Below are 27,362 nucleotides of genomic sequence, written 5' to 3'. Positions count from 1 at the left end.
TCTCCTGCTTCCTTCTCTCCTGCTTCCTTCTCTCGTGCATCCTGCTCTCTTGCTTCTCTCCTGCTTCCTTCTCTCCTGCTTCTCTCCTGCTTCTCTCTCTTGCTTCTCTCTCCTGCTTGCTTCTCTCCTCCTGCTTGCTTCTCTCCCCTGCTTCCTTCTCTCTCCTGCTTCCTTCTCTCCTGCTTCCTTCTCTCGTGCTTCCTTCTCTCTTGCTTGCTTCTCTCTTGCTTCTCTCCTGCTTGCTTCTCTCTCCTACTTGCTTCTCTCCTCCTGCTTGCTTCTCTCTCCTGCTTCCTTCTCTCCTGCTTCCTTCTCTCTTGCTTGCTTCTCTCTTGCTTCTCTCCCGCTTCTCTCCTGCTTCCTTCTCTCCTGCTTCTCTCCTGCTTGCTTCTCTCTCCTGCTTCTCTCTCCTGCTTGCTTCTCTCTCCTGCTTGCTTCTCTCTCCTGCTTCCTTCTCTCTCCTGCTTCCTTCTCTCTTGCTTGCTTCTCTCTTGCTTCTCTCCTGCTTCCTTCTCTCCTGCTTCTCTCTCCTGCTTCCTTCTCTCCTGCTTGCTTCTCTCCTGCTTGCTTCTCTCCTGCTTGCTTCTCTCCTGCTTGCTTCTCTCTCCTGCTTGCTTCTCTCCTGCTTGCTTCTCTCCTGCTTCCTTCTCTCCTGCTTGCTTCTCTCCTGCTTGCTTCTCTCCTGCTTGCTTCTCTCCTGCTTCCTTCTCTCCTGCTTCCTTCTCTCCTGCTTCCTTCTCTCCTGCTTCCTTCACTCCTGCTTCCTTCTCTCCTGCTTCTCTCTCCTGCTTCCTTCTCTCCTGCTTGCTTCTCTCCTGCTTGCTTCTCTCCTGCTTCCTTCTCTCCTGCTTGCTTCTCTCCTGCTTGCTTCTCTCCTGCTTCCTTCTCTCCTGCTTGCTTCTCTCCTGCTTGCTTCTCTCCTGCTTCCTTCACTCCTGCTTCCTTCTCTCCTGCTTCTCTCTCCTGCTTCCTTCTCTCCTGCTTCCTTCTCTCCTGCTTGCTTCTCTCCTGCTTGCTTCTCTCTCCTGCTCCCTTCTCTCCTGCTTGCTTCTCTCCTGCTTGCTTCTCTCCTGCTTCCTTCTCTCCTGCTTCTCTCTCCTGCTTCCTTCTCTCCTGCTTCCTTCTCTCCTGCTTCTCTCTCCTGCTTCCTTCTCTCCTGCTTGCTTCTCTCCTGCTTCCTTCACTCCTGCTTCCTTCTCTCCTGCTTCTCTCTCCTGCTTCCTTCTCTCCTGCTTCCTTCTCTCCTGCTTGCTTCTCTCCTGCTTGCTTCTCTCTCCTGCTCCCTTCTCTCCTGCTTGCTTCTCTCCTGCTTGCTTCTCTCCTGCTTCCTTCTCTCCTGCTTCCTTCTCTCCTGCTTCCTTCTCTCCTGCTTCCTTCTCTCCTGCAGGCTGTTGGAGGCGGACGATCGTTTATTCTGCCAGTTTTCCTCCTTCACTCTTTCTAACACCAGTTATTTTTTTATTTTGACCCATCGTGATGTGACCCAATTACAGTTCTACCTTATTCCCAATGAAAGATGTTCAGTCACATACTGACGCATGAGATAAATGTAGTGGAGTAAAAGTACAATACGTTCCTCTGGATTGTGAGAGTAGGATCAAAAAGATGTTCAGTATTTGAGTAAATACTTTCAACCTCTGCTAATACTACGAGTACATTTAGAATGTGTCCCATTTTTTAAAGGCAGTCTTAACAGCATAAAAAAACTCACTTAAAAACATCCTATTTTATAAATTATTTCTATAGTATGTTCTTCACATTTGTATATATTTTTTTATACTGTTTAAGGTTTTTAATATAGTGTATTTGTCTGTATCTGTTGTAGATTCTCTATCATTAACCTTTCTAACACAGGGTTTTACAGGTCATTTGTGTAGATTTTATATTATATATATATATTTACATTTCTGATACAGAGTTTTATATAGTATTTTTTGCATATTTGTATTGTCTTTTCTACATTTGATATCAGGTCATTCTAATAGTATATATATATATTGGAGTCCCTAATGTGTGTTTAATAAAGTGTTAAATGTCCTTTGATTTAAAGCAGCTGTTGCAAAAGAGAAGGATCGTCTTATATTCAGGCCAACACACAAACACACACACCCACACACACCCACCCCCACACACACACACACACACACACACACACACCCATACTGCATTCAATCACCCACACTGCAGTGTTACATTTGCATCCCCGCAACCACCATAAAATAATATAATAAGCCCCCTCGGTGTAGACCCTCCTCCAGGTGAGGGTCAGTTTCTGCAGCTGTGAGTCCTGATCCAGGTGTTCATGAGGCGGATCTCTGGAGATGCTTCAGCTGACATCTGGCAGTCCGGACAGCTAAGCTAACAGGCTAACTCATTGGCTGAGGTTGGATTTATTAACCTGTATAACTGGGCTCCTTCATTTAAAAAAAGCACTAAGGTGGTACACATTAATCACCTTTATGATCCACACATATTAAAACAGAACGCTATTAGCCTAGCAATCAGCTAACTAGCTCTCCGTCTGTTAGCCTAGCATTAAGCTAACTAGCTCTCCGTTAACTTCCTGCACCGGGGAGAGAAAAACGTTAATAAATACAAATAAAAGTCACATACCTTTGATAGGTCGTTCAGTGGTGGACATTTTGTTTTGCTCTTTCGCCGACATTCTCCCTCCTTTGGTGGGGGGCTGCGGGTCCGGGAAATGCGCTGAATTTCTGGGTAAACTTGATGAATTCCTAGCTATGAGTGAGCTAGCTAAGCTCAGCTAGCTTAGCAGCAGCTCCGAGAAGAGCCGAGTCCAGCCGAAAAGAGCCGAGCCGAGACGAGACGAGCCGAGCTACACCTACCGGGGGCAAGGGAGGGAAAAGGGAGGGGGAGAGATATTTAACTAACAAATTAAAGCTATTTTCTCCGCAGCGCTTCGTGGTGCAAAGCCAAGCCGCTTGTCAGTGCTCCTCAGGCGGATTCACTGCTCCAGGAAACGGCCCCCGGGCACCAGCTGATGCGTTCAGGAACAGCGAGCAGTGCATCAGATCATATCCCGACTTGGTGACTTGTTTCTGGGCAGAGGTGCTGCTGACAGGCCGCTGTGTGGCTCCGGATGCTCTGATCCGAGGTGTCGTCCCACTGAAGGATTACAATAATCCACCGAGAGCGGATTTCCTACAACACGGTGCACCGCGGCGGGTTCTGGGTAGTGTAGTTTTAATGTGATCAGAAGTCGGTGCGTTCACGGTCCGCTGAGCCGCACACTCTTAATGTGTTCACTGCGGAGGAAATAAAACAGATTCACATTTCTCTACGAATTAATGCTTTATTTTATTCATCTATATGTTCAACCCTGTTAGAAAAACGTACATCCCTCTCATTTCCCATTGTTTTACAAATGTATTTTATTAAACGTAGTTTTTGAAATGTATTTTTATTTGTGTTTGGGTAACTCTTAATATTTTATTTTGGTATTTAAAAGTATTTTCTATTGAGTTTTTTTTTTTTTATGTATTTGGAATTTTGTTTTCCTTATGGTATTTTAAATATATATATTTTTTTCTCGCATATTACATTAAGGACATTATGAGACCAACAGAAAGACCACAGCGTCCTCGTGTGGCCGCTGATCAAACTGCCTCAAATACAGGAATATTTATTTTGTAATTAAAAAGCAGAACATTACATTTAATTTATAATGTATTCTCTTCTTTTTTGTGCAGAGAAGAAAGCAATCTTAACTTATTCATTAAGTGGAATTATTTGTGATTTAAATGTATTTTGAAATCCCTCTTGAGGAGACACAGGGATGTAAGCCTTTGCAGACCATTCACATACATTAACACCTGGGGCCTCATTTATAAAGCGATATACGCTCAAAAAATGGCGTGCGGCAGTTTCTACGCAATGTTTGCGATTTATAAAATACTAACTTGACGGGAAAACGTGCGGTCCTCCACGCAAACTCTAACCCATGCGTACACTAAGCAAGCACACAAACGGGAGGGACGAGAAACTGCGACACCGTTGGCAGAAGGAAGAATGGAGAGAAATATGTGGAAATAATACCATAAACAAAATGTTACCTCTCATTTATCATATATATAGAATAGAAACACATTAGTTGTATTTTCTTTAACTGGTGGATATAGAGTTGCTGCGGAGGGGGTGGGGGGGGTTGAGATGCACAGGCTGCAGTGCGCTGCGCACAGCTGATCGACAGCCATACTTGTCAACCCTCCCGATTTTCGCGGGAGTCTCCCGATTTCATTGCCCTCTCCCGGTTTCCTCCCGGGGTCATATTTCTCCCGCATTTCTCCCGATTTCGGACAAAATCAGATTTACACACGACTGTTTCCACTCGGACTTTAATACAGCTACACCATTGTTTAGTTTCCATGGTGGTAACACGTCTCTTTAGTAGCGCGCAACTCAAAGTCTGAGAGGGTGAGGCAGATATTCACAGAAAAAAGAACAAGAATCGACAACTACTCTACTCTCTGCTCACTCCTTTCCTTTCCATTTTGAAATGCTCCCGATTTCTGAGGTCTAAAGGTTGGCAAGTATGTCGACAGCTGGGACACAAACCACCAAATACAAAAACATAATTCAGATCCAGTCGTCATGACTCCACTCCGGAGGGATTCCCCGATCATTTCTTACAGTTTCTCATCAAGGGGGGGGGTCTCCTGTCCCCGGTACAAACACACTGCCTGAGGAAGGCTATGTGTATTTATTTTGTCATTAACCTTTTTCGGACCACTTATTTATTCATTTTGGTGACGATCCGACCTCCATGCTGCTACTCTGGTTCAAACTGCAGACAATATGATTTATCTCCACCTCCCCAAAATAACCAAAATCTGACACGATGTGAGATGTCTTTTTTAGCTGTTCTGTCCTCATTTCCTGCGATCTTCTCCATGCAGTCAGTCAACATGAATGAATGAAGGGGCGTTTCTTTCACTATGTATATAAGCAAATATGGGCGTTACGTGAAGCCCGCAAAAGCTGCACCGCATTTTGAGTCGGTTGTGATTTATAAAGGGAAACCGGCGTAGGAAGTGCAATACGCACTTTCCTCGCCGGTACGCAATGTTTGGTGAATCGGAAAGTGGCGGAAAATGTATGGACCTATTTTTCGGGTTTCTACTACGTAAGCAACCTTCCCACGTCAATCTTACGCACGGCGTTATACATGAGGCCCCTGGACATTTAAACACATCACCTTGGACTCTCATTTGAAACCAAACCATTTATATATTAATTAAGAGATCAGGGGTTTTCACATTGAGAAGCTCTTACACGCAACAGAAAGCAGAACATTTGATTTATAATTTCTTTTTTTCATATCTGTTACGTGCCGTTGTGTGTGTGTGTGTGTGTGTGTGTGTGTGTGTGTGTCCTTCTGATTCTCTCCAGGTGCAGCCTCTCTCCAGGTGCTCCCAATCCCAATCAGGGCCTCCATATAGGACCTGAGGAAGGCTGCAGTCGCTCTCTCCTTCTCCTCTGGCTGCATGATGTGTTCCTGGATATACCGATACATTAGTTTACTGCGCAAGTTGGCTGGTGAGCCCGTGTTCTTTTTTGTCCATTAAAAGACCTGCTCGTGGCTTCAGAGATCAGATTCCTCTCTTTTTTATCGTGCCTGGTCATTTCTGTGCTTTGTTACTGTCCATTCATGGTATTTCTTTTTTCAGAAAAAAGTCTGGATTGATAGAAAAATGTAATTTCTGAAAATGTCAGAAGTTTGTGAAAAAGTCTGTAATCTGAGATTTTCAGAAAAAAAGTCCCTCCGGAGGGAACACAGGGAGTTTGGCCTTTTGTGAAAAAGTCAGAATTCTGAGATTTTAGAAAAAAGTGAAAAAATCTTAATTCTGAGATTTGGAGAAAGAAGAAGAGTGGATCCTTCAGAAGAAACATCCTGAACGTCTTCAAAGTGTTCGTCAGCAGAGGATCCGTCCAGAGACCAGCCTCAAAATACATGAAAAACTCACCTCTAAGCCTAACCTCTCGTTACTGCGGCAGGCGGACGAGTTCCCACCTGAGGAGGTGAAGAAGAGTGCTCCCTCATCAAGTGCACTCTGACTCTCCCTCATCAAGTGCACTCTGCGTCTCTTCTCCCTCATCAAGTGCACTCTGCGTCTCCTCTCCCTCATCAAGTGCACTCTGCGTCTCCTCTCCCTCATCAAGTGCACTCTGCGTCTCCTCTCCCTCATCAAGTGCACTCTGCGTCTCCTCTCCCTCATCAAGTGCACTCTGCGTCTCCTCTCCCTCATCAAGTGCACTCTGCGTCTGACTCTCCCTCATCAAGTGCATTCTGCGTCTCCTCTCCCTCATCAAGTGCACTCTGCGTCTCCTCTTCCTCATCAAGTGCACTCTGCGTCTCCTCTCCCTCATCAAGTGCACTCTGACTCTCCCTCATCAAGTGCTCTCTGCGTCTCCTCTCCCTCATCAAGTGCACTTTCCTTCTCCTCTCCCTCATCAAGTGCACTCTGACTCTCCCTCATCAAGTGCACTCTGCGTCTCCTCTCCCTCATCAAGTGCACTCTGCGTCTCCTCTCCCTCATCAAGTGCACTCTGCGTCTCCTCTCCCTCATCAAGGGCACTCTGCGTCTCCTCTCCCTCATCAAGTGCACTCTGACTCTCCTCTCCCTCATCAAGTGCACTCTGCGTCTCCTCTCCCTCATCAAGGGCACTCTGCGTCTCCTCTCCCTCATCAAGTGCACTCTGCGTCTGACTCTCCCTCATCAAGTGCACTCTGCGTCTCCTCTCCCTCATCAAGTGCACTCTGCGTCTGACTCTCCCTCATCAAGTGCATTCTGCGTCTCCTCTCCCTCATCAAGTGCACTCTGCGTCTCCTCTTCCTCATCAAGTGCACTCTGCGTCTCCTCTCCCTCATCAAGTGCACTCTGACTCTCCCTCATCAAGTGCTCTCTGCGTCTCCTCTCCCTCATCAAGTGCACTTTCCTTCTCCTCTCCCTCATCAAGTGCACTCTGACTCTCCCTCATCAAGTGCACTCTGCGTCTCCTCTCCCTCATCAAGTGCACTCTGCGTCTCCTCTCCCTCATCAAGTGCACTCTGCGTCTCCTCTCCCTCATCAAGGGCACTCTGCGTCTCCTCTCCCTCATCAAGTGCACTCTGACTCTCCTCTCCCTCATCAAGGGCACTCTGCGTCTCCTCTCCCTCATCAAGTGCACTCTGCGTCTCCTCTCCCTCATCAAGTGCACTCTGCGTCTCCTCTCCCTCATCAAGTGCACTCTGCGTCTCCTCTCCCTCATCAAGTGCACTCTGCGTCTCCTCTCCCTCATCAAGTGCACTCTGCGTCTCCTCTCCCACATCAAGTGCACTCTGCGTCTCCTCTCCCTCATCAAGTGCACTCTGCGTCTGACTCTCCCTCATCAAGTGCACTCTGCGTCTCCTCTCCCTCATCAAGTGCACTCTGCGTCTGACTCTCCCTCATCAAGTGCACTCTGCGTCTCCTCTCCCTCATCAAGTGCACTCTGCGTCTGACTCTCCCTCATCAAGTGCACTCTGCGTCTCCTCTTCCTCATCAAGTGCACTCTGCGTCTCCTCTCCCTCATCAAGTGCACTCTGACTCTCCCTCATCAAGTGCTCTCTGCGTCTCCTCTCCCTCATCAAGTGCACTTTCCTTCTCCTCTCCCTCATCAAGTGCACTCTGACTCTCCCTCATCAAGTGCACTCTGCGTCTCCTCTCCCTCATCAAGTGCACTCTGCGTCTCCTCTCCCTCATCAAGTGCACTCTGCGTCTCCTCTCCCTCATCAAGGGCACTCTGCGTCTCCTCTCCCTCATCAAGTGCACTCTGACTCTCCTCTCCCTCATCAAGGGCACTCTGCGTCTCCTCTCCCTCATCAAGTGCACTCTGCGTCTCCTCTCCCTCATCAAGTGCACTCTGCGTCTCCTCTCCCTCATCAAGTGCACTCTGCGTCTCCTCTCCCTCATCAAGTGCACTCTGCGTCTCCTCTCCCTCATCAAGTGCACTCTGCGTCTCCTCTCCCTCAAGTGCACTCTGCGTCTCCTCTCCCTCATCAAGTGCACTCTGCGTCTCCTCTCCCTCATCAAGGGCACTCTGCGTCTCCTCTCCCTCATCAAGTGCACTCTGCGTTGTGTTCCTGTTTCCAAGCAGCTCTCCTCAAAAGAACGTTGGACATATTTTATAGATTTTTCTTATGAACTTTATTTGAATAAAAAAAGACATTGATTTGAATCTTCCAGCAGCTCAATGTGATACGACACTTTGAGCACATCACAACATATACTTTAGAAATGATACAACCCGGCATATATGATCATCTCTCTAGGAAACAAAGTGAGCAGCGATCAGTTCGGTCCCTGCAGCCTCAGGGCTCAGAGTTTATAAAGTCTCTGAGTTTATAAAGTCTCTGAGTTTAAAGTCTCTGAGTTTATAAAGTCTCTGAGTTTAAAGTCCCTGAGTTTATAAAGTCTCTGAGTTTAAAGTCCCTGAGTTTATAAAGTCTCTGAGTTTATAAAGTCTCTGAGTTTAAAGTCTCTGAGTTTAAAGTTTCTGAGTTTAAAGTCTCTGAGTTTAAAGTCTGTGAGTTTATAAAGTCTGTGAGTTTATAAAGTCTGTGAGTTTAAAGTCTGTGAGTTTATAAAGTCTCTGAGTTTATAAAGTCTCTGAGTTGAAAGTCTCTGAGTTGAAAGTCTCTGAGTCGATGTGTTGTTCAGCGGCAGGCGGCGGCGCGAGCCTCTTTCAGGACGAAGAAGCCGAGCGAGAAAGCAGGAATCTGCAGACGCTCAGCCGGAGGAAGACGAGCTCCTGTGAGATCTGGAAGAGTTTCATCGTCAGGCATCAGAAGCGTCTCTCCGTTCAGCTTCACGGACCTGCAGAGGGACACATCAATAACACATACAAGTACACATTAGATATACTTCTACTGCAGAGGGACACATCAATAACACATACAAGTACACATTAGATATACTTCTACTGCAGAGGGACACATCAATAACACATACAAGTACACATTAGATATACTTCTACTATAGTATTACTACTATTATGTATATGATCTGCTCCTGTGCTCGTCTATCTACTCAAGTAGTCTGTCCTACCTTCTGAGCTGCTCCCTCTCCTGCAGTGTGCTTCCTGTAGGTGTTAGTGCATGTCAATGGTCTGCAGAGGCTAAAGTGTACTCTCCTTTAAACAAGAGGAATACTGAGCTCTCGTTCGTCCAACTATCCACTAAACGTCAGAGGTCTTTTCCTGAAGCTAGAGAATAAACGAAGCAGCCGGAGGAGCTCGTTTCTCAGAGAACATTTCACACTTTGGAACCTTTGATTATCAGATACTCAGAGGGTGTGATGGACCCAGTGGAGGGATGCATGGACCCAGTGGAGGGATGCAGGCAGGCTGCATCCCTCCACTGGGTCCATGCATCCCTCCACTGGGTCCATGCGTCCCTCCACTGGGTCCATGCGTCCCTCCACTGGGTCCATGCGTCCCTCCACTGGGTCCATGCGTCCCTCCACTGGGTCCATGCATCCCTCCACTGGGTCCATGCATCCCTCCACCTGGTCCATGCATCCCTCCACTGGGTCCATGCATCCCTCCACTGGGTCCATCACACCCTCTGATTATACTCAGAGGTTGTGATGGACCCGTCTGTGAGCTTGAGGCAGGCAGGCTGCATCAAGCTCACAGACCCTCCCATGTATAGAGAGAGAGGCTCTGAGTGAGAGGGAGACTTCTCTCGTGACCTGAGGACAGAGCACTGAGTGTTAGGGTGAGGGGGGGAGAGTAATGTGATGGGGAGCACCTGGAGATAAGCCCCTCCTCCCCCGGCTGCCCCGACTCCAGAACAAACGCCTCCACTGATCCGGAGGAGAAGAGAGGGGAGGAGATAGAGAGCGTCTGGGGGCCGAGGTTCAGAGACATCAGAGTCACTGCTCCACGGCTGAAACTGCAGAGGGGACACGGAGACACAGGGACACAGAGTTACTGCAGAGGGGACACGGAGAGGAGACACAGAGACACAGAGTTAATGCAGAGGGGACACGGAGACACAGAGAGGAGACACAGAGAGGAGACACAGAGACACAGAGTTACTAGAGAGGAGACACAGAGAGGAGACACAGAGTTACTGCAGAGGACATGATACAGGGGGGTAAATAAAGATTGAATATATATATCTATATACATATATATATATATATATATATATATATATATATATATATATGTATATATGTATATATGTACCTGCGTGTGTTGGCACAGTGCAGGTACAGCCTGACTCTCTTACTGCGAGCCAGACCAGAGAATTCTACTTTCAGGACCTCCGGACCCACGAGACGCTTGTAGAGGACGGAGAGCCAGAAGTCCTGAAACACAGAGGGACTACTTTATTCACTGGCTCCATGTTTCAATGTGAGACACGGAGATAAGTACTGAGGGTCTCACGGGAAGAGGGTCCAGGTTCTGGTCGACCAGGTGGTAGCTGCCGGAGCCGATGAACACCTGACGCATCACCAGGTCCAGACCCAGAAGAGCACTGAGACCCAGTTTATCAAACCACCTGCACACACACGAGATGAGAGAGAGGGATGAGAGAGAGAGATGAGAGAGAGAGATGAGAGAGAGGGATGAGAGAGAGGGATGAGAGAGAGAGATGAGAGAGAGGGATGAGAGAGAGGGATGAGAGAGAGAGATGAGAGAGAGGGATGAGAGAGAAAGATGAGAGAGAGGGATGAGAGAGAGAGATGAGAGAGAGGGATGAGAGAGAAAGATGAGAGAGAGGGATGAGAGAGAGAGATGAGAGAGAGAGATGAGAGAGAGGAACACACTCCTTTAATAACTATAACCAGTGTGCAAGATACCCATCAATAATCGGGGGTCCCCATCTCTCGTTTATTGCGCAATATACCGGTCGAATATTTCTCAATCTGCAGTCGGCCTCTATACAATATTCCATGGATGCAAACCAAGACAGTCAGTCAGTAGTCTATAGCAGCGTTTCTCCACCGGGGCGCCGTCTGGCGTCTTCAGGGGCACCGTCAAATAATCCTATATTGTGACGTTCATATGAACACGTGACCGTGAGAGAGACCTCTGCTTTCCATGAGAGGAAATGCTTCGGCCAAAATAGAAGATTTGTGAATACGTGTTTGGAATTATGAATACTGGACATAGTAAGCTTACAAACATTTTAGTGACCATTGCAAGTGACAAATACATATTATAATTAGAGACCCCCCTCAAATGTTGCTGTTGAGGCTTTCAGGGGGGCTCAGGTGTTAATCAGGGGGGTCGAGCTCTCCCGGACCCCCTGTATTTCTCACACTGACTATAACCATGATTAATTCATATGCATCAGTAACACGTAACACAAGATCTGAGTACTTCTACTTTGACTAAGTACAAGATCTGAGTACTTCTACTTTGACTAAGTACACGATGTGAGTACTTCTACTTTAACTAAGTACACGATGTGAGTACTTCTACTTTGACTAAGTACAAGATCTGAGTACTTCTACTTTAACTAATTACACAATGTGAGTACTTCTACTTTGACTAAGTACAAGATCTGAGTACTTCTACTTTGACTAAGTACAAGATCTGAGTACTTCTACTTTGACTAAGTACAGATGTGAGTACTTCTACTTTGACTAAGTACACGATGTGAGTACTTCTACTTTATCAAAGTACACGATGCGAGTACTCCTCCCCTCTGTTAGCACGTTGCTAACTCGCTCCTGGTTGTCAGAGCTCGTCTCTGAGCGTTGTCACGGGGCTGCTGGGTAATAAGTAATAACCTAATAAAGTGTTGATTTAATAAAGAGTTCCTGAGAGGTCACGACCTCCTGTTCATCACGAGCATCCAATCAGCAGCAGCTCCTGATCCTGCAGAGCTGTGTCTGGGTTGTATTCACTATTAGAGACGTGTATGCAGTTCTCTGATGCTATGAGGTTTGTTTGAATATATATTTATATATTATTCAGATACACGGTGATGTCAGACTTTATTTGGACTCGGATCAACTGGTTGGCCAATGGAAGATCTCGACTTGATTTGTGAAGCGAATTGAATTTTTTTAATCGCTTGATTTCTACTGGTTTGTGACTTAATTCGGAAAATCAATCGCTACTCCACGTTCCAGACCTGATTTGGACTTGTTCTCCTCTTGAGTTTAACATCTGTGTGACTTGGTTCAGACCCTCGTTAGTGACCCGATGGTTCAGACCCTCGTTAGTGACCCGATGGTTCAGACCCTCGTTAGTGACCCGATGGTCTGAGTCTGTGTTCTCACATGGTTCAGACCCTCGTTAGTGACCCGATGGTTCAGACCCTCGTTAGTGACCCGATGGTCTGAGTCTGTGTTCTCACATGGTTCAGACCCTCGTTAGTGACCCGATGGTCTGAGTGTGTGTTCTCACATGGTTCAGACCCTCGTTAGTGACTCGTTAGTGTTCTCACATGGTTCAGACCCTCGTTAGTGACTCGTTAGTGTTCTCACATGGTTCAGACCCTCGTTAGTGACTCGTTAGTGTTCTCACATGGTTCAGACCCTCGTTAGTGACCCGATGGTCTGAGTGTGTGTTCTCACATGGTTCAGACCCTCGTTAGTGACTCGTTAGTGTTCTCACATGGTTCAGACCCTCGTTAGTGACCTGATGGTCTGAGTGTGTGTTCTCACATGGTTCAGACCCTCGTTAGTGACTCGTTAGTGTTCTCACATGGTTCAGACCCTCGTTAGTGACCTGATGGTCTGAGTGTGTGTTCTCACATGGTTCAGACCCTCGTTAGTGACTCGTTAGTGTTCTCACATGGTTCAGACCCTCGTTAGTGACTCGTTAGTGTTCTCACATGGTTCAGACCCTCGTTAGTGACTCGTTAGTGTTCTCACATGGTTCAGACCCTCGTTAGTGACCTGATGGTCTGAGTGTGTGTTCTCACATGGTTCAGACCCTCGTTAGTGACTCGTTAGTGTTCTCACATGGTTCAGACCCTCGTTAGTGACCTGATGGTCTGAGTGTGTGTTCTCACATGGTTCAGACCCTCGTTAGTGACTCGTTAGTGTTCTCACATGGTTCAGACCCTCGTTAGTGACTCGTTAGTGTTCTCACATGGTTCAGACCCTCGTTAGTGACTCGTTAGTGTTCTCACATGGTTCAGACCCTCGTTAGTGACTCGTTAGTGTTCTCACATGGTTCAGACCCTCGTTAGTGACTCGTTAGTGGTCTCACATGGTTCAGACCCTCGTTAGTGACCCGATGGTCTGAGTGTGTGTTCTCACATGGTTCAGACCCTCGTTAGTGACCCGATGGTCTGAGTGTGTGTTCTCACATGGTTCAGACCCTCGTTAGTGACCCGATGGTCTGAGTGTGTGTTCTCACATGGTTCAGACCCTCGTTAGTGACTCGTTAGTGTTCTCACATGGTTCAGACCCTCGTTAGTGACTCGTTAGTGTTCTCACATGGTTCAGACCCTCGTTAGTGACTCGTTAGTGTTCTCACATGGTTCAGACCCTCGTTAGTGACTCGTTAGTGGTCTCACATGGTTCAGACCCTCGTTAGTGACTCGTTAGTGGTCTCACATGGTTCAGACCCTCGTTAGTGACTCGTTAGTGTTCTCACATGAATCCGGCGACGAAGGTGTCCGACAGACCGGCGGCTCCTCCTCCGAACGCAGAGCTCGTCTCTCCGAGCCACACCGGCTTCTCTGGAGACGCCTGCTTCACTTTCTGAAACACAAACACAGGTTAAACATCTGGAGATCACACGTATGTGATCTCTGCTTCAGGTCTTCACCTCCAGGACTTCTAGTGTCTTTAAGGTCAGAGTGTCCAGGATATCTGGGTCCAGGAAATCCTCCAGAGACGTGTCCCTGCCGTTCACATAGTAACTGGAAACAGGAGAGAGTTAATCATACTATTATCACCTCTTTCTTTATTATTCACTCAGTCTCTGGAGTAAACATCCATTTCGTTTTTCTAGTTTTACACAAATACAATCAAACTCACAGATTTCACTTTTCTAATATCAGACATTTCCTTATTTACCTTAAGATTAAAGCCACATATAACCAAGTGTTATCTGTGACCTTCACCTGAGAGAGTCTGTTCCAGATGTGTCCTATTGACCTCTGAGAAGTGGAGATTAGAGCCACGCAGTGATTCATTCAAATACACAACACACCAGACGAGGAAGTACACAGAGTCCCCGAAGGGATGTGTAACCAGTGTGTACCTTAGTACTCATAAAGTACACACTATGTACTGTGTGAGTGAGTGAGTGAGTGAGTGAGTGAGTGAGTGAGTGAGTGAGTGAGTGAGTGAGTGAGTGAGTGAGTGAGTGAGTGAGTGAGTGAGTGAGTGTGTGTGTGTACTCACTGGTGCCAGGTGCAGGCGTCCACCACCCCCGCTCCACTCTGCAGGAACCTGAAGGGAGGTAACACACATCAAGTTATTTATTATTTACATGTAGTTAAAATACACAGCTTTAAGTTTCATTAAACTCAAATAAACCATTTATTACACTAAATATATTAGTTTTTAATGACTACCCTCTCCCAGAGGATGGACCTTGATGGCAGGGCCATCCTGATTATAATGAGTCTAAAACATGTTCTTATTTTATCCTTTGTCATGAATAGTTTTTTAATTATTACTACATTTTTCAATTTGGAACAAAAACAATACCTACAGAAAAAATACATTAAAAAAAAATTGCAATGACCATTTAAATAAATATGTATTAATAAAAAGAAACAGAAATAGACAAATATCTAGGTACAAATGAGGAATGTTTTCAATTCCAGGTTCATCCAGATTTTTAACATTTATTTGACTTAATGCTATTTTCGTTTTAATTCAATTTCATTTTTCAATGGTATAATCTCAACTAATACACTTTTTAAATGTTGTAAATACTCTCGAGGTGGACTTTCCAAATAAACAGTTTTTTGAATGATTGTATTTTTGTGCTTTATTAATATATTATTTGTAGTAACCCCACCGTGCCTCTCACCCCTGCAGGATGTCGGTCCGGTGATTTCGAGGCTGACCAATGTCTGGACCGTAAAGCCCAGCGTGTCGATAAAGTTTTGACTGTGACATCATCTCTCTGAGACGGGCGAAGTCCTCTCCCAGCTGAAACCCGTCCACGCGCACCCCGGCTTTCTTCTCATAGCTGTTGGGCTCTGAAACCCATAAAACCAGTTCAAACCGGAAGGACAACTTGAGTTTGATGAGTGAACATTTTATTCATAAATGTAAATATTTAAAGCTAAGCCTCATTTCAACGGATGGAAGAAGGAACTCAACGTTTTTGCAAAAGCGCTCCAAAAACGCAGAGAAACTTTTCCCATTATTGGACTTATTTATATCGAATAGGACCCGCTCAAAACATTTGATTTTTTGTTTGCTGTATGTTGTTTGTATTTTTGCACCGTCTCAAAACCAAGTTACATTGTGACTGTTATAATCTGCCTCGGTGGTTTGTAAAAGAACAAAAAGTTAAAACAGGAAGTTAAAACCACAACAAGTCACTTCTTGTCTGAGTCATTACATTCTCCCACGGCTTCAAAACTGGAAGTGAAACTCAAATAAAAGACCGCAAGAGTTCAATATAACTGGAACTAAAGTGCAGACCTGAAGCAGAAGGAATGAATCATGTATGAACACTGAGGTTAAAGCACAGACAACATGAAGGCCCACAAGGCTCAGAGTGAAATCAATAAAGTACAATTCACAGGGAGAAAAGAGAAACTCTTAACATCAACCCCAGTTTAAAGTTTCTACACAACAACTACATTTAAACTCTTAAGACTACTGTTGTTAACAGCTAACATCTAATAACAGCTAATAACAGCTAACATCTAATAACATCTAACAGTAAACAGTAAATAACAAGTCTCTCCTGAACACGGGGATAGAGAGTTTACTGACTCAGGAACTGATCTTCTACAGTCCCTAGCCATTAGTCTCGAGCCCTGGGTACCCGTCACTATGGAAACTGAGATACTAGGAAGTCTCAGTTTAAGTTCTGGTGAGCCCCCCAGTCTATGAAAGTCAGCGTACCATTGCCCACCTCCCAGTCCATCTGGTACCCTCTGCTAACAACTGACAGCTAACTGACAGCTAACAGCTAACAACTGACAGCTAACCACTGACAGTTAACCACTGACAGCTAACAACTCGCAGTTAACCACCGACAGCTAACAACTGACAGCTAACAACTGACAGTTAACAACTGACAGTTAACCACTGACAGCTAACCACTGACAGCTAACCACTGACAGCTAACCACTGACAGCTAACCACTGACAGCTAACAACTCGCAGTCAACCACTCACAGCTAACAACTGACAGCTAACAACTGACAGTTAACCACTGACAGCTAACCACTGACAGCTAACCACTGACAGTTAACCACTGACAGCTAACAACTCGCAGTCAACCACTGACAGCTAACCACTGACAGTTAACCACTGACAGCTAACCACTGACAGTTAACCACTGACAGCTAACAACTCGCAGTTAACCACTGACAGCTAACCACTGACAGTTAACCACTGACAGCTAACCACTGACAGTTAACCACTGACAGCTAACAACTCGCAGTCAACCACTGACAGCTAACCACTGACAGTTAACCACTGACAGCTAACCACTGACAGTTAACCACTGACAGCTAACAACTCGCAGTTAACCACTGACAGCTAACCACTGACAGTTAACCACTGACAGCTAACCACTGACAGTTAACCACTGACAGCTAACAACTCGCAGTCAACAACTGACAGCTAACCACTGACAGTTAACCACTGACAGCTAACAACTCGCAGTTAACCACCGACAGCTAACAACTCGCAGTTAACCACCGACAGCTAACAACTCGCAGTTAACAACTGACAGCTAACCACGGACAGTTAACCACGGACAGCTAACAACTGACAGCTAACAACTGACAGCTAACCACTGACAGCTAACCACTGACAGCTAACCACTGACAGCTAACAACTCGCAGTCAACCACTGACAGCTAACCACTGACAGTTAACCACTGACAGCTAACAACTCGCAGTTAACCACCGACAGCTAACAACTCGCAGTTAACAACTGACAGCTAACCACGGACAGTTAACCACGGACAGCTAACAACTGACAGCTAACCACTGACAGCTAACCACTCGCAGTCAACAACTGACCGCTAACCACGGACAGCTAACAACTGACAGCTAACAACTGACAGCTAACCACTGACAGCTAACCACTGACAGCTAACCACTGACAGCTAACAACTCGCAGTCAACCACTGACAGCTAACCACTGACAGTTAACCACTGACAGCTAACAACTCGCAGTTAACCACCGACAGCTAACAACTCGCAGTTAACAACTGACAGCTAACCACGGACAGTTAACCACGGACAGCTAACAACTGACAGCTAACCACTGACAGCTAACCACTCGCAGTTAACAACTGACAGCTAACCACGGACAGTTAACCACGGACAGCTAACAACTGACAGCTAACAACTGACAGCTAACCACTGACAGTTAACCACTGACCGCTAACCACTGACCGCTAACCACAGACCGCTAACCACAGACCGCTAACCACTGACCGCTAACCCCTGACCGTTAACCCCTGACCGTTAACCCCTGACCGTTAACCACTGACCGCTAACCACTGACCGCTAACCACTGACCGTTAACCCCTGACCGCTAACCACTGACCGCTAACCACTGACAGCTAACCACTGACCGCTAACCACTGACCGTTAACCCCTGACCGTTAACCCCTGACCGTTAACCACTGACCGCTAACCACTGACCGCTAACCACTGACGGCTAACCACTGACCGTTAACCCCTGACCGCTAACCACTGACCGCTAACCACTGACAGCTAACCACTGACCGCTAACCACTGACCGTTAACCCCTGACCGTTAACCCCTGACCGTTAACCACTGACCGCTAACCACTGACCGCTAACCACTGACCGTTAACCCCTGACCGCTAACCACTGACCGCTAACCACTGACCGCTAACCACTGACCGCTAACCCCTGACCGTTAACCCCTGACCGCTAACCACTGACAGATAACCACTGACCGCTAACCACTGACCGCTAACCACTGAGAGCTAACCACTGACCGCTAACCACTGACCGTTAACCCCTGACCGCTAACCACTGACCGCTAACCACTGACAGCTAACCCCTGACCGCTAACCCCTGACCGCTAACCACTGAGAGCTAACCACTGACCGCTAACCACTGACCGCTAACCACTGACCGCTAACCACTGAGAGCTAACCACTGACCGCTAACCACTGAGAGCTAACCACTGACCGCTAACCACTGACCGCTAACCACTGAGAGCTAACCACTGACAGCTAACCATTGACCGCTAACCACTGACCGCTAACCACTGACAGTTAACCACTGACCGCTAACCCCTGCCAGCTAACCCCTGACAGCTAACCACTGACCGCTAACCCCTGACCGCTAACCCCTGACCGCTAACCCCTGACCGCTAACCACTGACCGCTAACCCCTGCCAGCTAACCCCTGACAGCTAACCACTGACCGCTAACCCCTGACCGCTAACCCCTGACCGTTAACCCCTGACCGTTAACCCCTGACCGCTAACCCCTGCCAGCTAACCCCTGACAGCTAACCACTGACCGCTAACCCCTGACCGCTAACCCCTGACCGCTAACCGCTAACCACTGACCGCTAACCCCTGACCGCTCAGCGTACCGTTGCCCAGCTCCCAGTCTATCTGGTACCCTCTGGACTCGCAGTACTGCAGCAGAGATCGGGCGTTGCTGCCGTTCCAGATGTTCTCTGAGGTTCTGAGGAGAGCGTTCAGCCCGAAGATCAGATCCAGACCGGAGCAGTTGGAGAAGGAGTGCAGCAGGTCCACCGTGAACTCTGAGAGGAGAAGAGATCACTCTGAAATAATCCCTCTGCAGATAAGACAAGAGATAAGATGGTGAGTGGTGTACCTGTGAACTTGACCCTCTTGTACTTCCTTTGCAGATCTTCCCTCTTCAGGAGGATTTGTTGTCGGCTCCACTCCTTCTTCAGACGCTGCTCCAGCCAGGAGGGCAGCAGCCGGGCAGAGCACGACTTCTCTAGACACACAGAGAAAAGGAAATCAAAGTGATTTATTTTCTATATTTCACTATTCTTAACCTCAGTGCAGAAACCTCCTGGGGCCCTGAGGGTTGGGACGGACTGCAGGACGGGAAACGAAATGAAACTGGATTTAAAAACAATATATATGTATGTGTTTACTTTGAGTGGCATTTGAGAGTTTTGTATGTCCAACTAACAACCGAGAAACAACGTGACGTCTCCTTAGGCCAAGTGGCCATGCTAGGTCTCTATTTAAAGAGAGAAAGATGTACCCCAGCCCCGGCGCCTGTTTCTACTCAGAAAATATATTTATTTACGTGAATAAGACGAGCCTGAAGGTCTATGTGTTTATTCTACTGATAAAATCACTTGGACATTCTCTAAATCTGTGGATCCTGAGCTTTCCCTGAGTAACCGCTTTCCTATCACTGAGTAAAAAGGGACATGTTATGGAAGAATACCTGACAAACTGCGCAATCAACTAAATAATGATGGATCACTTTAATAGAGAAAGTTTGTGTAAAACAAGAGATTTGGATGAAGGTAGTTTGAAAAATCTATTCAAATTCATGGATTTCTCCTCCTTTGAGTTCAGTCCTACATACAAATGGGTTTTAATAATATAAATGCAGTTAACTGCTCTTTGAAATAACTGACATCCCCAGAAGAGAGAGGAACGTAGAGCTGTGTACCGTCTGCACAGAACAATTCAAACAAGATGAAATGAAATGTTAAATCAAACGTGTCTTGTGTATTCTTTCTGAAGGAGGTTGGAGACCTGTGGTTTCTGATTAATCGCACATTTTAAAGAGTAGCCGTAATTAAAATAGCTTTATATATTATGGGATCGTTCTGAGAGTGAATAAGAATCTTTTTCATTTGGCTTATCATTTTTAGTAGCATCACTGTTCATGTTTGTTTTTACATATTTTAATTACGTTCCTCATTTGTTATTGAGGTGTTCTTTCTCGTACTGTGTGTAAAGCACTTTGGGCTGCGTGAAGCATGAAAGGAGCGATATGATTAAAGTGTATTAATGTTGTTATCCTGAGCGTACCTGCAGAGGAAGAAGCGTCCCGGCTGATCGGGCTGAACTCCATGAAGTCTTGCCTCGTTCCCCCGAACCGGAGGAACGCTGGACTCAGAGCTTTAGCCAGAGTCCGGACCTTTGGAGAGCTGGAGAGAGAGTTAATGAACCAATGGGAGCAAAGCAACCCAGAGGAGAGGCAGGATGTATTATTACTATTGAGAAGGACTGATGCAAAGCAAACACAGAGACGCTCACGAATAAAAGTACACGAGAAAATCCTCCCAAAGGATGCTAAATGAGGCCAACGAGACGAGATCACAAAGCCACCTAATTAGATTCAGAATAACCAAATCATGGAAGAGACAGTCTCAGTGACAGCTGACCATCTGACACAACCAGACGGTAGAGATGTCCCGATCCGATCACGTGATCGGGGATCGGAGCCGATTACGTGATTTTCAAAAGATCGGAATCGGGAAAAAAAAAAATCGGGGATCGGGATTTTTTATTTTTTAAAAATACTTTTTTTAAAATGTTGTATTCAATGTTACAAAACAAAAATGACCATGTTCAAGTCTTAAAGTCATCCTGAGGCCTTAGTTTGGGTTTCAAATTACACAACATCATGTATGTGTTGCTTCTTTGGGGCTTGTTTTCAGAGACCTGCTTATTTCTCTCAAATCTGGCAACAGAGTGGGCGCAGTGTCTAATTGTAGCAGTAAGCTAACGAGTACTGATAAGCTTTGTTTTGTTTTGATCCAATGCTGCACAACTGAACTGATCCAATGCTGCTGTGAAAGAAAGAAGCTATATCCATGTTGGATAGAATATCCAATTTAAATAAAAAAATAACCTTAAGGAACAACTTGAATGCTTTTTTTTCTCTTAATGCATTGCATAAAGATCGGATCGGGAAAAATCGGTATCGGCAAATTGTCAAAATTAAATGATCGGAATCGGATCGGGACATCCCTACCAGACGCTCAGGAATACCTACTAAGAATAGAGGATCCATTAGTCTAATGCAAAAACCATTCAAAATATTTTTAAAACAATAACAAAGATGAGCAATACAACTACAAATAAATGGAAAGAAGCTAAAATGACCGAAATAGTTTCAATAGAACCACAACTAAATAAATCAAAACAACTTCAATTGGATTTAAAACAGTGAAAAGACCTGAAGGCATTTAAAGCTCTTCAAAGAAACACAAACACAGCTTCATGTAGTTTAAGGTCAGATTCATATTTATGAGTTTTATTTGCAAAACAATCACAGAGAAGCAAAAACGACTAATACAATGTCACTAAAGCAAAAGGCTAAATATAGTTTAAATACAATCAAAGACATGCGAAACTATAATAACGGGAAACGTGTGGCGCAGTGGGTTGTGTGTTGGTGTTGGGATCAGGGGGTCTCAGGTTCAAACCCCTCTGCAGTCAGCATGTCGTTGTGTCCCAGAGACACTTCACCCCAAAGTGCTCCTGTGGGGATTGGCCACAGTATTTGCTTTCGATAAAAGCGTCTAACAAGTGTCATGTAATAAGAATATAGACAAGCCAACACTAGATGAGAAACCACTGAAACCAGTTCAACATGAAGATTAAGCACCTTTTTAAAAAAAACGAATCCAGTCGGAGCAGTATTTAGTTCTGATTTCAGATGAATCACAGCTCATTGACTCTGACCCTCTTTAGGTGTGTTAATGTGCAGCAGCAGGTCACATGTTTTATTTTAAATTAAATAATGTACATTAAGACATAATTAAGTGCGTGTGTGTGTGTGTGTGTGTGTGTGTGTGTGTGTGTGTGTGTGTGTGTGTGTGTGTGTGTGTGTGTGTGTGTGTGTGTGTGTGTGTGTGTGTGTGTTGGAGCAGAACACACCCCAGCAGCGACATGAACTTCTCCTCTGAAGCCAGGCTGGAGTCGATGGTGACGGACAGGAAGCGCCGCTCCACCCGCCGAAACACCGAGGAGACATGCAGCAGAACCGGCAGAACCGGGGGGGAGAACCGGGTCTGGGTCAGTGGTAAGAGAGGGGAGAACCGGGTCGTTGTTTGGTTCTGAAGGACAGATGCGGAGGACAGTTTCCACATCAGAACCAGAACCAGCAGCTGAACGGACTCCATGCTGCAACTAACTGACAGACTGACTTCCTCTGTTTACTCACGGTGTTCAATTGTGAACGCAGGCCCCGCCCCCTCGGTGTCTCATTGGCTGATACATCCTGCCCCGCTCTACTCGAATTGTGATTGGCTAAAACTCGTAGACCCGCCCACATCGCCCTCTAATTAGGCAATACTGGTCATCTATTGGACGTTTATGGTGCTATAGAAGCTCATTTCCAGTAAAGATTGAGGATGTTGAGACAAAGTGAAATTGAAAGTATTGATAAAGAAGTTCAAATGATGAGATCAAAAGTCAAAAAAGGAAATTCAGTTCTGTTTCTTGAAGTTAGGTTTTATGATTTCTCTCTTGTAATTCTGATTTTTTTTTAAAGGCATTATTGTGATATTAAAAATCACAATAAAGAATTAAATAAGAATTGTGAGAAATGTCAGAATCAAGAAAGGACAAACTGTAAATCAGAAGTCCTTTTTGAGATTGAACAATAAATAAAACCTGGTTATTAAAGGTTAAATAAAAAAACACCTCAATATTTCCTCAGTTGAATTGCTCTGAGGGATTCCCTTCTTCCCCTCCACCTCTTAGAAATAAAGACATTAAACCCAACAGTAAGGTCCAGCCGTTTTTATTTTAAATATACTTTACAGTGTTTCTGCTTTCACACATCATTCGAGCAGGAGGTGTGTTCCAGACGTATGAAACAATAACGAGCAGAGGATGAATCAGAGTGCTATGAGAGGAGCAGAGGATGAATCAGAGTGCTATGAGAGGAGCAGAGGATGAATCAGAGTGCTATGAGAGGAGCAGAGGGCAGGTCTTTGGGCAGCGTCAGCAGGTCGTCCACCTCCTCCTGCAGAGCGGCCGCCTTCTCCCTCAGAAGCATCTGGAACACATCAGTATTATCATTTAACAATAAAAGAGCTCAGCTCTTTCAGGAACACGGGAAGTCTCTTCTCGCACTCACTGAAGGGCGTATCCCTCCCCAAGCTAAACCAATCAGACTCGCCCCATCTCCCACAAGCCAATCACAGAGCACCGGCACACTTTGACATCTGCTCTCTTCTCCCCTGTCAGATTCAAATTCAGGTGAATGGACGCAGCCCTCCTCCTCCACCCCTTTCACCTGCAGGTCATCGCCTCCAGGGCCCAGGTACCAGGTAAAGCCCCGAAGCCCCCCCCCATCACTCCAGCCCCACCCCCCCCCCCCCCCACTCCAGCCCCCCCACTCCCTCCAGATCCTCATCACAGCATGATGGGGATAATCGCAAAAGTGTATTCTTTATTCTTACCCTTTGCATACGGCAGTGCTTCTCAAAGTGTGGTCCGCGGACCACTGGTGGTCCGTGAGCGCCCCCTAGTGGTCCGTGAGCATATTGGTAACATTTCACATTTGAAATAAATACATTCATTTCAGTTTTCCGCACTCTCGCGGGAATATCTCCGCAATGGAGCGAGGTTAACTTTCACTTTCGATTGCATGATGTAGCCCAGCGCAACACCTTCGTCACACATGTTGCCACTTGTTTGTACCATTTTCGGGCGATTTGTAATCTGTTCTAGAAAAACGATGTGTTTTTATATATTTGTGGAGTCAGGTGGTCCGCCAGTGTTTTTTTATTGGTTAAGTGGTCCTTGGTATGAAAAGGTTTGAGAAACACTGGCATACGGCAATACATTAATAATATGTTCATCGCACCAAACCAGGTCGAAGCCCCTCCTGATGGAGAGGCCAAGCCTCTCCCCTTCCGGTGGACCTCCATGGACCTCATTTCAGAAAAGTATGTATTGAAGTCAATGGAGAGAGAAAGGTTATCTTTCCATCCCGTTTGAATTGTGCCACGAATTACACATATGATGTTTGTCAATTTAAAAGATAATTTTGCAAGTCAAAAAAATAAAGATGTGTGGTAAAACTGTGAAGTAACACTTTGTTTGTGTGAAACGCTGAATGAACTACATCTCTGGTCCAGCACACGTCACCAACACCCAGAGGCCGTCACGTTGGTACATTTCACTTCTTTCTTTCAGAACGAGGCGGAAAGTATTAAAAGAGGTGAAAATCACTCCAAGTCTGGGCACGTTGAGAACTGTGCAGACACAGGGGGAGTTAGTCGGTTCTGAGAGCCAGCATGCGGGACCGGCTTCAAGGTTTCGGTGAGTAACACGAGGGTAATGTGTAACGTTAATGACATCACTTACTCTGGGATTTGTAGTCTTTCTAGTTGCGTATTTTTCATAGTCTTATATTTCAACAGTTTTACGACAAACTGTGACTTTTTTACATGGAAATTATCTTTTTAATTGACAAACATCATATGTGTAATTCGTGTCACAATTCAAACGGGATGGAAAGATAATCTTTCTCTCTCCATTGACTTCAATACAGACTTTTTCAGAAATAAGGTCCATGGAGGTCCACCGGAAAGGGAGGGGCTTCGCCTCTCTATGGAACTCCTTTACCACCAAATGAGCTCCTGACAATCTGTGAGACAGTCTCGGTGTAAATGGACTCGTCTCATCTTCTGGTTTCTTAAGATTTGAGCTCTCAGAAAAAAAGCCAAACGTTTTTAAGGCATTTCTGAAACAGCTAGAGCAGTGTTTCTCAAAGTGTGCTCCGTGAGCGACCCCTAGTGGTCCGTCAGTATATTAGTAACATTTGAAATAAATAAATAATAAATTCAAAGTTTTAAAATTTAAAAATGACTAGTATAGGAGCAACAGAGACACGCAGTCAAAGAGTGCGTAAACAACGCTAAGTAAATGGAACAGAGTAAATAATTAAGGTTTAGGAGCATTTGGCATTTCTCCATCTGAGAGTCTGTCGGACGTAAACTCTGTAATAAATATCTTTCACATGAGGAGTAAAACCTGAGAGCATTTTGAATCTGAAGGAAATGCAGAATCTGTGTTTGGATCTGTGTTGTTGATTTGATGCGTGAACGATGCAGAGAAGTGAAGCTGTCATCGTCAGGCTGTGATGAGTGGAGAGCAGGCCTCCTGAGTCTGGCTGTTTGGGGAGGAGGTTTGTTTTTTAGAAACACTGAGAGAGAGGAACAATATCTTTCTGTCCTTGTTGGTCAAATACTCTGGAGCCTCTTTGGGGAAGTTCCCGACTATCTATGGAGAGATGCTCGGTGTAAATGGATCCGTCTGAACTTCTAGTTTCATAGGATTTCAGGATCTTAACTGTGTCGTAACATTTGAGAAATCTAGGGGATTACTTTTCGTTAATTTGAGATTTTCTAATTCTAAGAAAGAAAATGAAATTCAGGGAAAAAAATCTAATTCTTTTTCTCTCTGTACATACAATCAGTATAACCCACCGTCTCATTTTTACATGCATATATTTAGCTTTCCATTGAAACGTCGAAACGCAATCCAAACCTTTTGGATCTGAAGATTTGAGCTCTCAGAAAAGAGCCACACTTTGAAACGTCTTTTAGGCGACTTCCCGACAAGCTATGGAGCCGTCAGTGAGATCAATAGCTCTGCTTGCTCTTCTGGTTTCAAATGATTTCAGAATGTTCACTCTAACTTAAGGAATGAGTCCGCTGCAGCGTTTTAGAAACAGTAACATCAACACTTTGTGTGCCCTGTTGTGTTCTTCCAGAGCAGCTGGAGGGACGACTGGCAGCATGGATTGGTATAAAAACTGTTTCCACTGCCGACAGGTAAACTCTCACCTTAGCGGACGCCACGATCTGATTGGCCTGCTTTCGGCTCAGGTTCTCTAAGGTGTTGCTGAGGACTGCCGGGTCAGCGTTGGCGAGGTGAGTCAGCGTCTTATAGCCGGCGTTATAAAGCTGCTTCGCTCGGGCCTGGGGATCACACAGAACAGACTTATCGAGCGATGGGTGAAGCGTTTTGGATCTTATTAGAGTTCATATATTTGGATGCTGAAGAATATACTTGAACTTTGAGGGACATCTTTCATCATGTTCTGCAAATAATAAACAATAACTTAGAAACAAATGACCTTTTTTGCAGAAATCTCAGAAATGTTCTTTTCAGTTTCCAAATCTGAAGATTTCCTGCTTTTGTCTAATTGATATCAAAATGATAAAAGCACATTGCAGATGTATTCATCCTGCTTTACCATTTGATTTCCTAGAATTAGTTTTGAACCTTCTGTAATGACTTTAAAAAGATTAAACCCAGATCTAATGCTAACACTCTAACTGTCAGGTCTTCACTGTGTGTATGCACCTCAGCAGTCGAGCTGCAGCGACAGAAAATCAATCTTCAACTATTTTGGTCATTTATTAATTTTTAGTTCGTTATTTTTACATTTCTTTATTTAGAGGAGAGTTGAGAACATTTCACCAGTGTCAGTGAAATAGAGTTGCAGTTCCAGGGAGTAGTGCACATCTGCAATAAGGGGACACATTGAAGCCCTCCCCTTCTCATTGACTGATCTTCTCCAATGCTCATGAACTGTACCAACAACAGAAGGGATGTTTGGAAACAGAGGCACAGTGACAGAGAGGGGCAAACTGCATCTTTAGTGAGTGCTGCTCTGACCTCCATGACCCCGGCCACCTCCATCAGAGGGATGAGTTCAGAGGTCACGCAGTAACTCAGCCTGCGGGTCAGCTCCGTCAGCAGAGCTCTGAACGGCCAGAACTCCTCCAACTCCTGAACACAACACGCAAACAGAACAAAAGTCAAATTTTGCAAAAAAACTTAAATCCAGACAAACGTTGACATTCTGAGAAAAAATAAACATTTTCAAATTCTGAGAAAAAAAGTTAAAAAAAAAGATTCTGAGAAAAGTTAATGTTCAAATTCTTCCTAAAAAGTAAAATGTTTAGAAAAAAGTAAAAATTTGAGAAAAAAGTCAAAATTACAAATGCTTAGAAAAAAAGTCAAAGATTTCGAATAAAAATAGAATTTTCGAATTGTTAGTAAAAAGTCAGGTTATATATGAGATATGACGGGTATCTGACTTCAGTGAGGGGCAGGTTATACAGTAGATATATATATTAGATATATACAGTAGGTATACAGTAGATATAATTTAGTTATATAGTAGATATATATATATTAGATATACAGTGGGGCAAAAAAGTATTTAGTCAGCCACC

The 27,362-nt window shown here is 45.2% G+C and overlaps 3 protein-coding genes across 10 annotated transcripts in view; all 3 read right to left on the bottom strand.

The window, feature by feature from the left end:
* LOC307024664 (serine/threonine-protein phosphatase 2B catalytic subunit gamma isoform-like) overlaps nt 1–3,162 on the bottom strand; it is a 32,549-nt gene extending 29,387 nt beyond the window's left edge. The window contains exon 1 of the mRNA XM_079658987.1: nt 2,614–3,162. Within this exon, the coding sequence (XP_079515113.1) occupies nt 2,614–2,665 (52 nt within the window). The 5' untranslated portion in view covers nt 2,666–3,162. The remainder of the gene's footprint in view (nt 1–2,613) is intronic.
* Nucleotides 3,163–8,540: 5,378 nt separating this feature from the next.
* On the bottom strand, nt 8,541–22,346 carry hpse (heparanase). Of its 2 annotated transcripts, XM_079660218.1 has the most exons (13): nt 22,036–22,346; nt 20,179–20,297; nt 18,989–19,117; nt 18,741–18,914; nt 15,001–15,172; nt 14,364–14,411; nt 13,783–13,876; nt 13,609–13,715; nt 10,435–10,549; nt 10,234–10,355; nt 9,791–9,934; nt 8,686–8,855; nt 8,541–8,572 (listed from the first exon to the last, which is right to left on the bottom strand). In XM_079660218.1, the coding sequence occupies exons 1-12, from the start codon at nt 22,278–22,280 to the stop codon at nt 8,696–8,698; spliced, it is 1,629 nt and encodes a 542-aa protein (XP_079516344.1). In that variant the 5' UTR covers nt 22,281–22,346; the 3' UTR covers nt 8,541–8,572; nt 8,686–8,695. The 2 variants fall into 2 exon arrangements, with proteins under 2 accessions (XP_079516344.1, XP_079516343.1); XM_079660217.1 differs by lacking the exon at nt 8,541–8,572 and having other exon boundaries at nt 8,583–8,855; nt 22,036–22,345.
* A 541-nt stretch (nt 22,347–22,887) lies between these two features.
* helq (helicase, POLQ like) overlaps nt 22,888–27,362 on the bottom strand; it is a 27,498-nt gene continuing 23,023 nt past the window's right edge. For 4 of the 7 annotated variants that reach the window (XM_079657527.1, XM_079657524.1, XM_079657525.1 and 1 more), the window contains 3 exons: nt 26,800–26,913; nt 25,962–26,096; nt 22,888–23,161 (listed from right to left, as the gene is read on the bottom strand). In XM_079657527.1, coding sequence (XP_079513653.1) covers nt 23,063–23,161; nt 25,962–26,096; nt 26,800–26,913 — 348 coding nt within the window. In that variant the 3' untranslated portion in view covers nt 22,888–23,062. The remainder of the gene's footprint in view (nt 23,162–25,961; nt 26,097–26,799; nt 26,914–27,362) is intronic. The other 3 variants (XM_079657523.1, XM_079657529.1, XM_079657528.1) reach the window with 3 other exon arrangements.

Source organism: Notothenia rossii, assembly GCF_949606895.1.
Source record: "Notothenia rossii genome assembly, chromosome: 11".
Classification (NCBI taxonomy): Eukaryota; Metazoa; Chordata; class Actinopteri; order Perciformes; family Nototheniidae; genus Notothenia; species Notothenia rossii.
The sequence above is the reverse complement of the archived record's forward strand: the minus strand, read 5'-3'. Positions and strand labels throughout refer to the sequence as shown.

Coding starts and splice junctions, on each gene's coding strand:
- hpse (XM_079660218.1), bottom strand. CDS start 22,280: ATGGAGTCCGTTCAGCTGCTGGTTCTGGTTCTGATGTGGAAACTGTCC. Junction 19,118..20,178: donor GGACGCTTCTTCCTCTGCAG/GTACGCTCAGGA, acceptor CTGTGTGTCTAG/AGAAGTCGTGCTCTGCCCGG. Junction 13,877..14,363: donor GACGCCTGCACCTGGCACCA/GTGAGTACACAC, acceptor TCCTGTTTCCAG/TTACTATGTGAACGGCAGGG.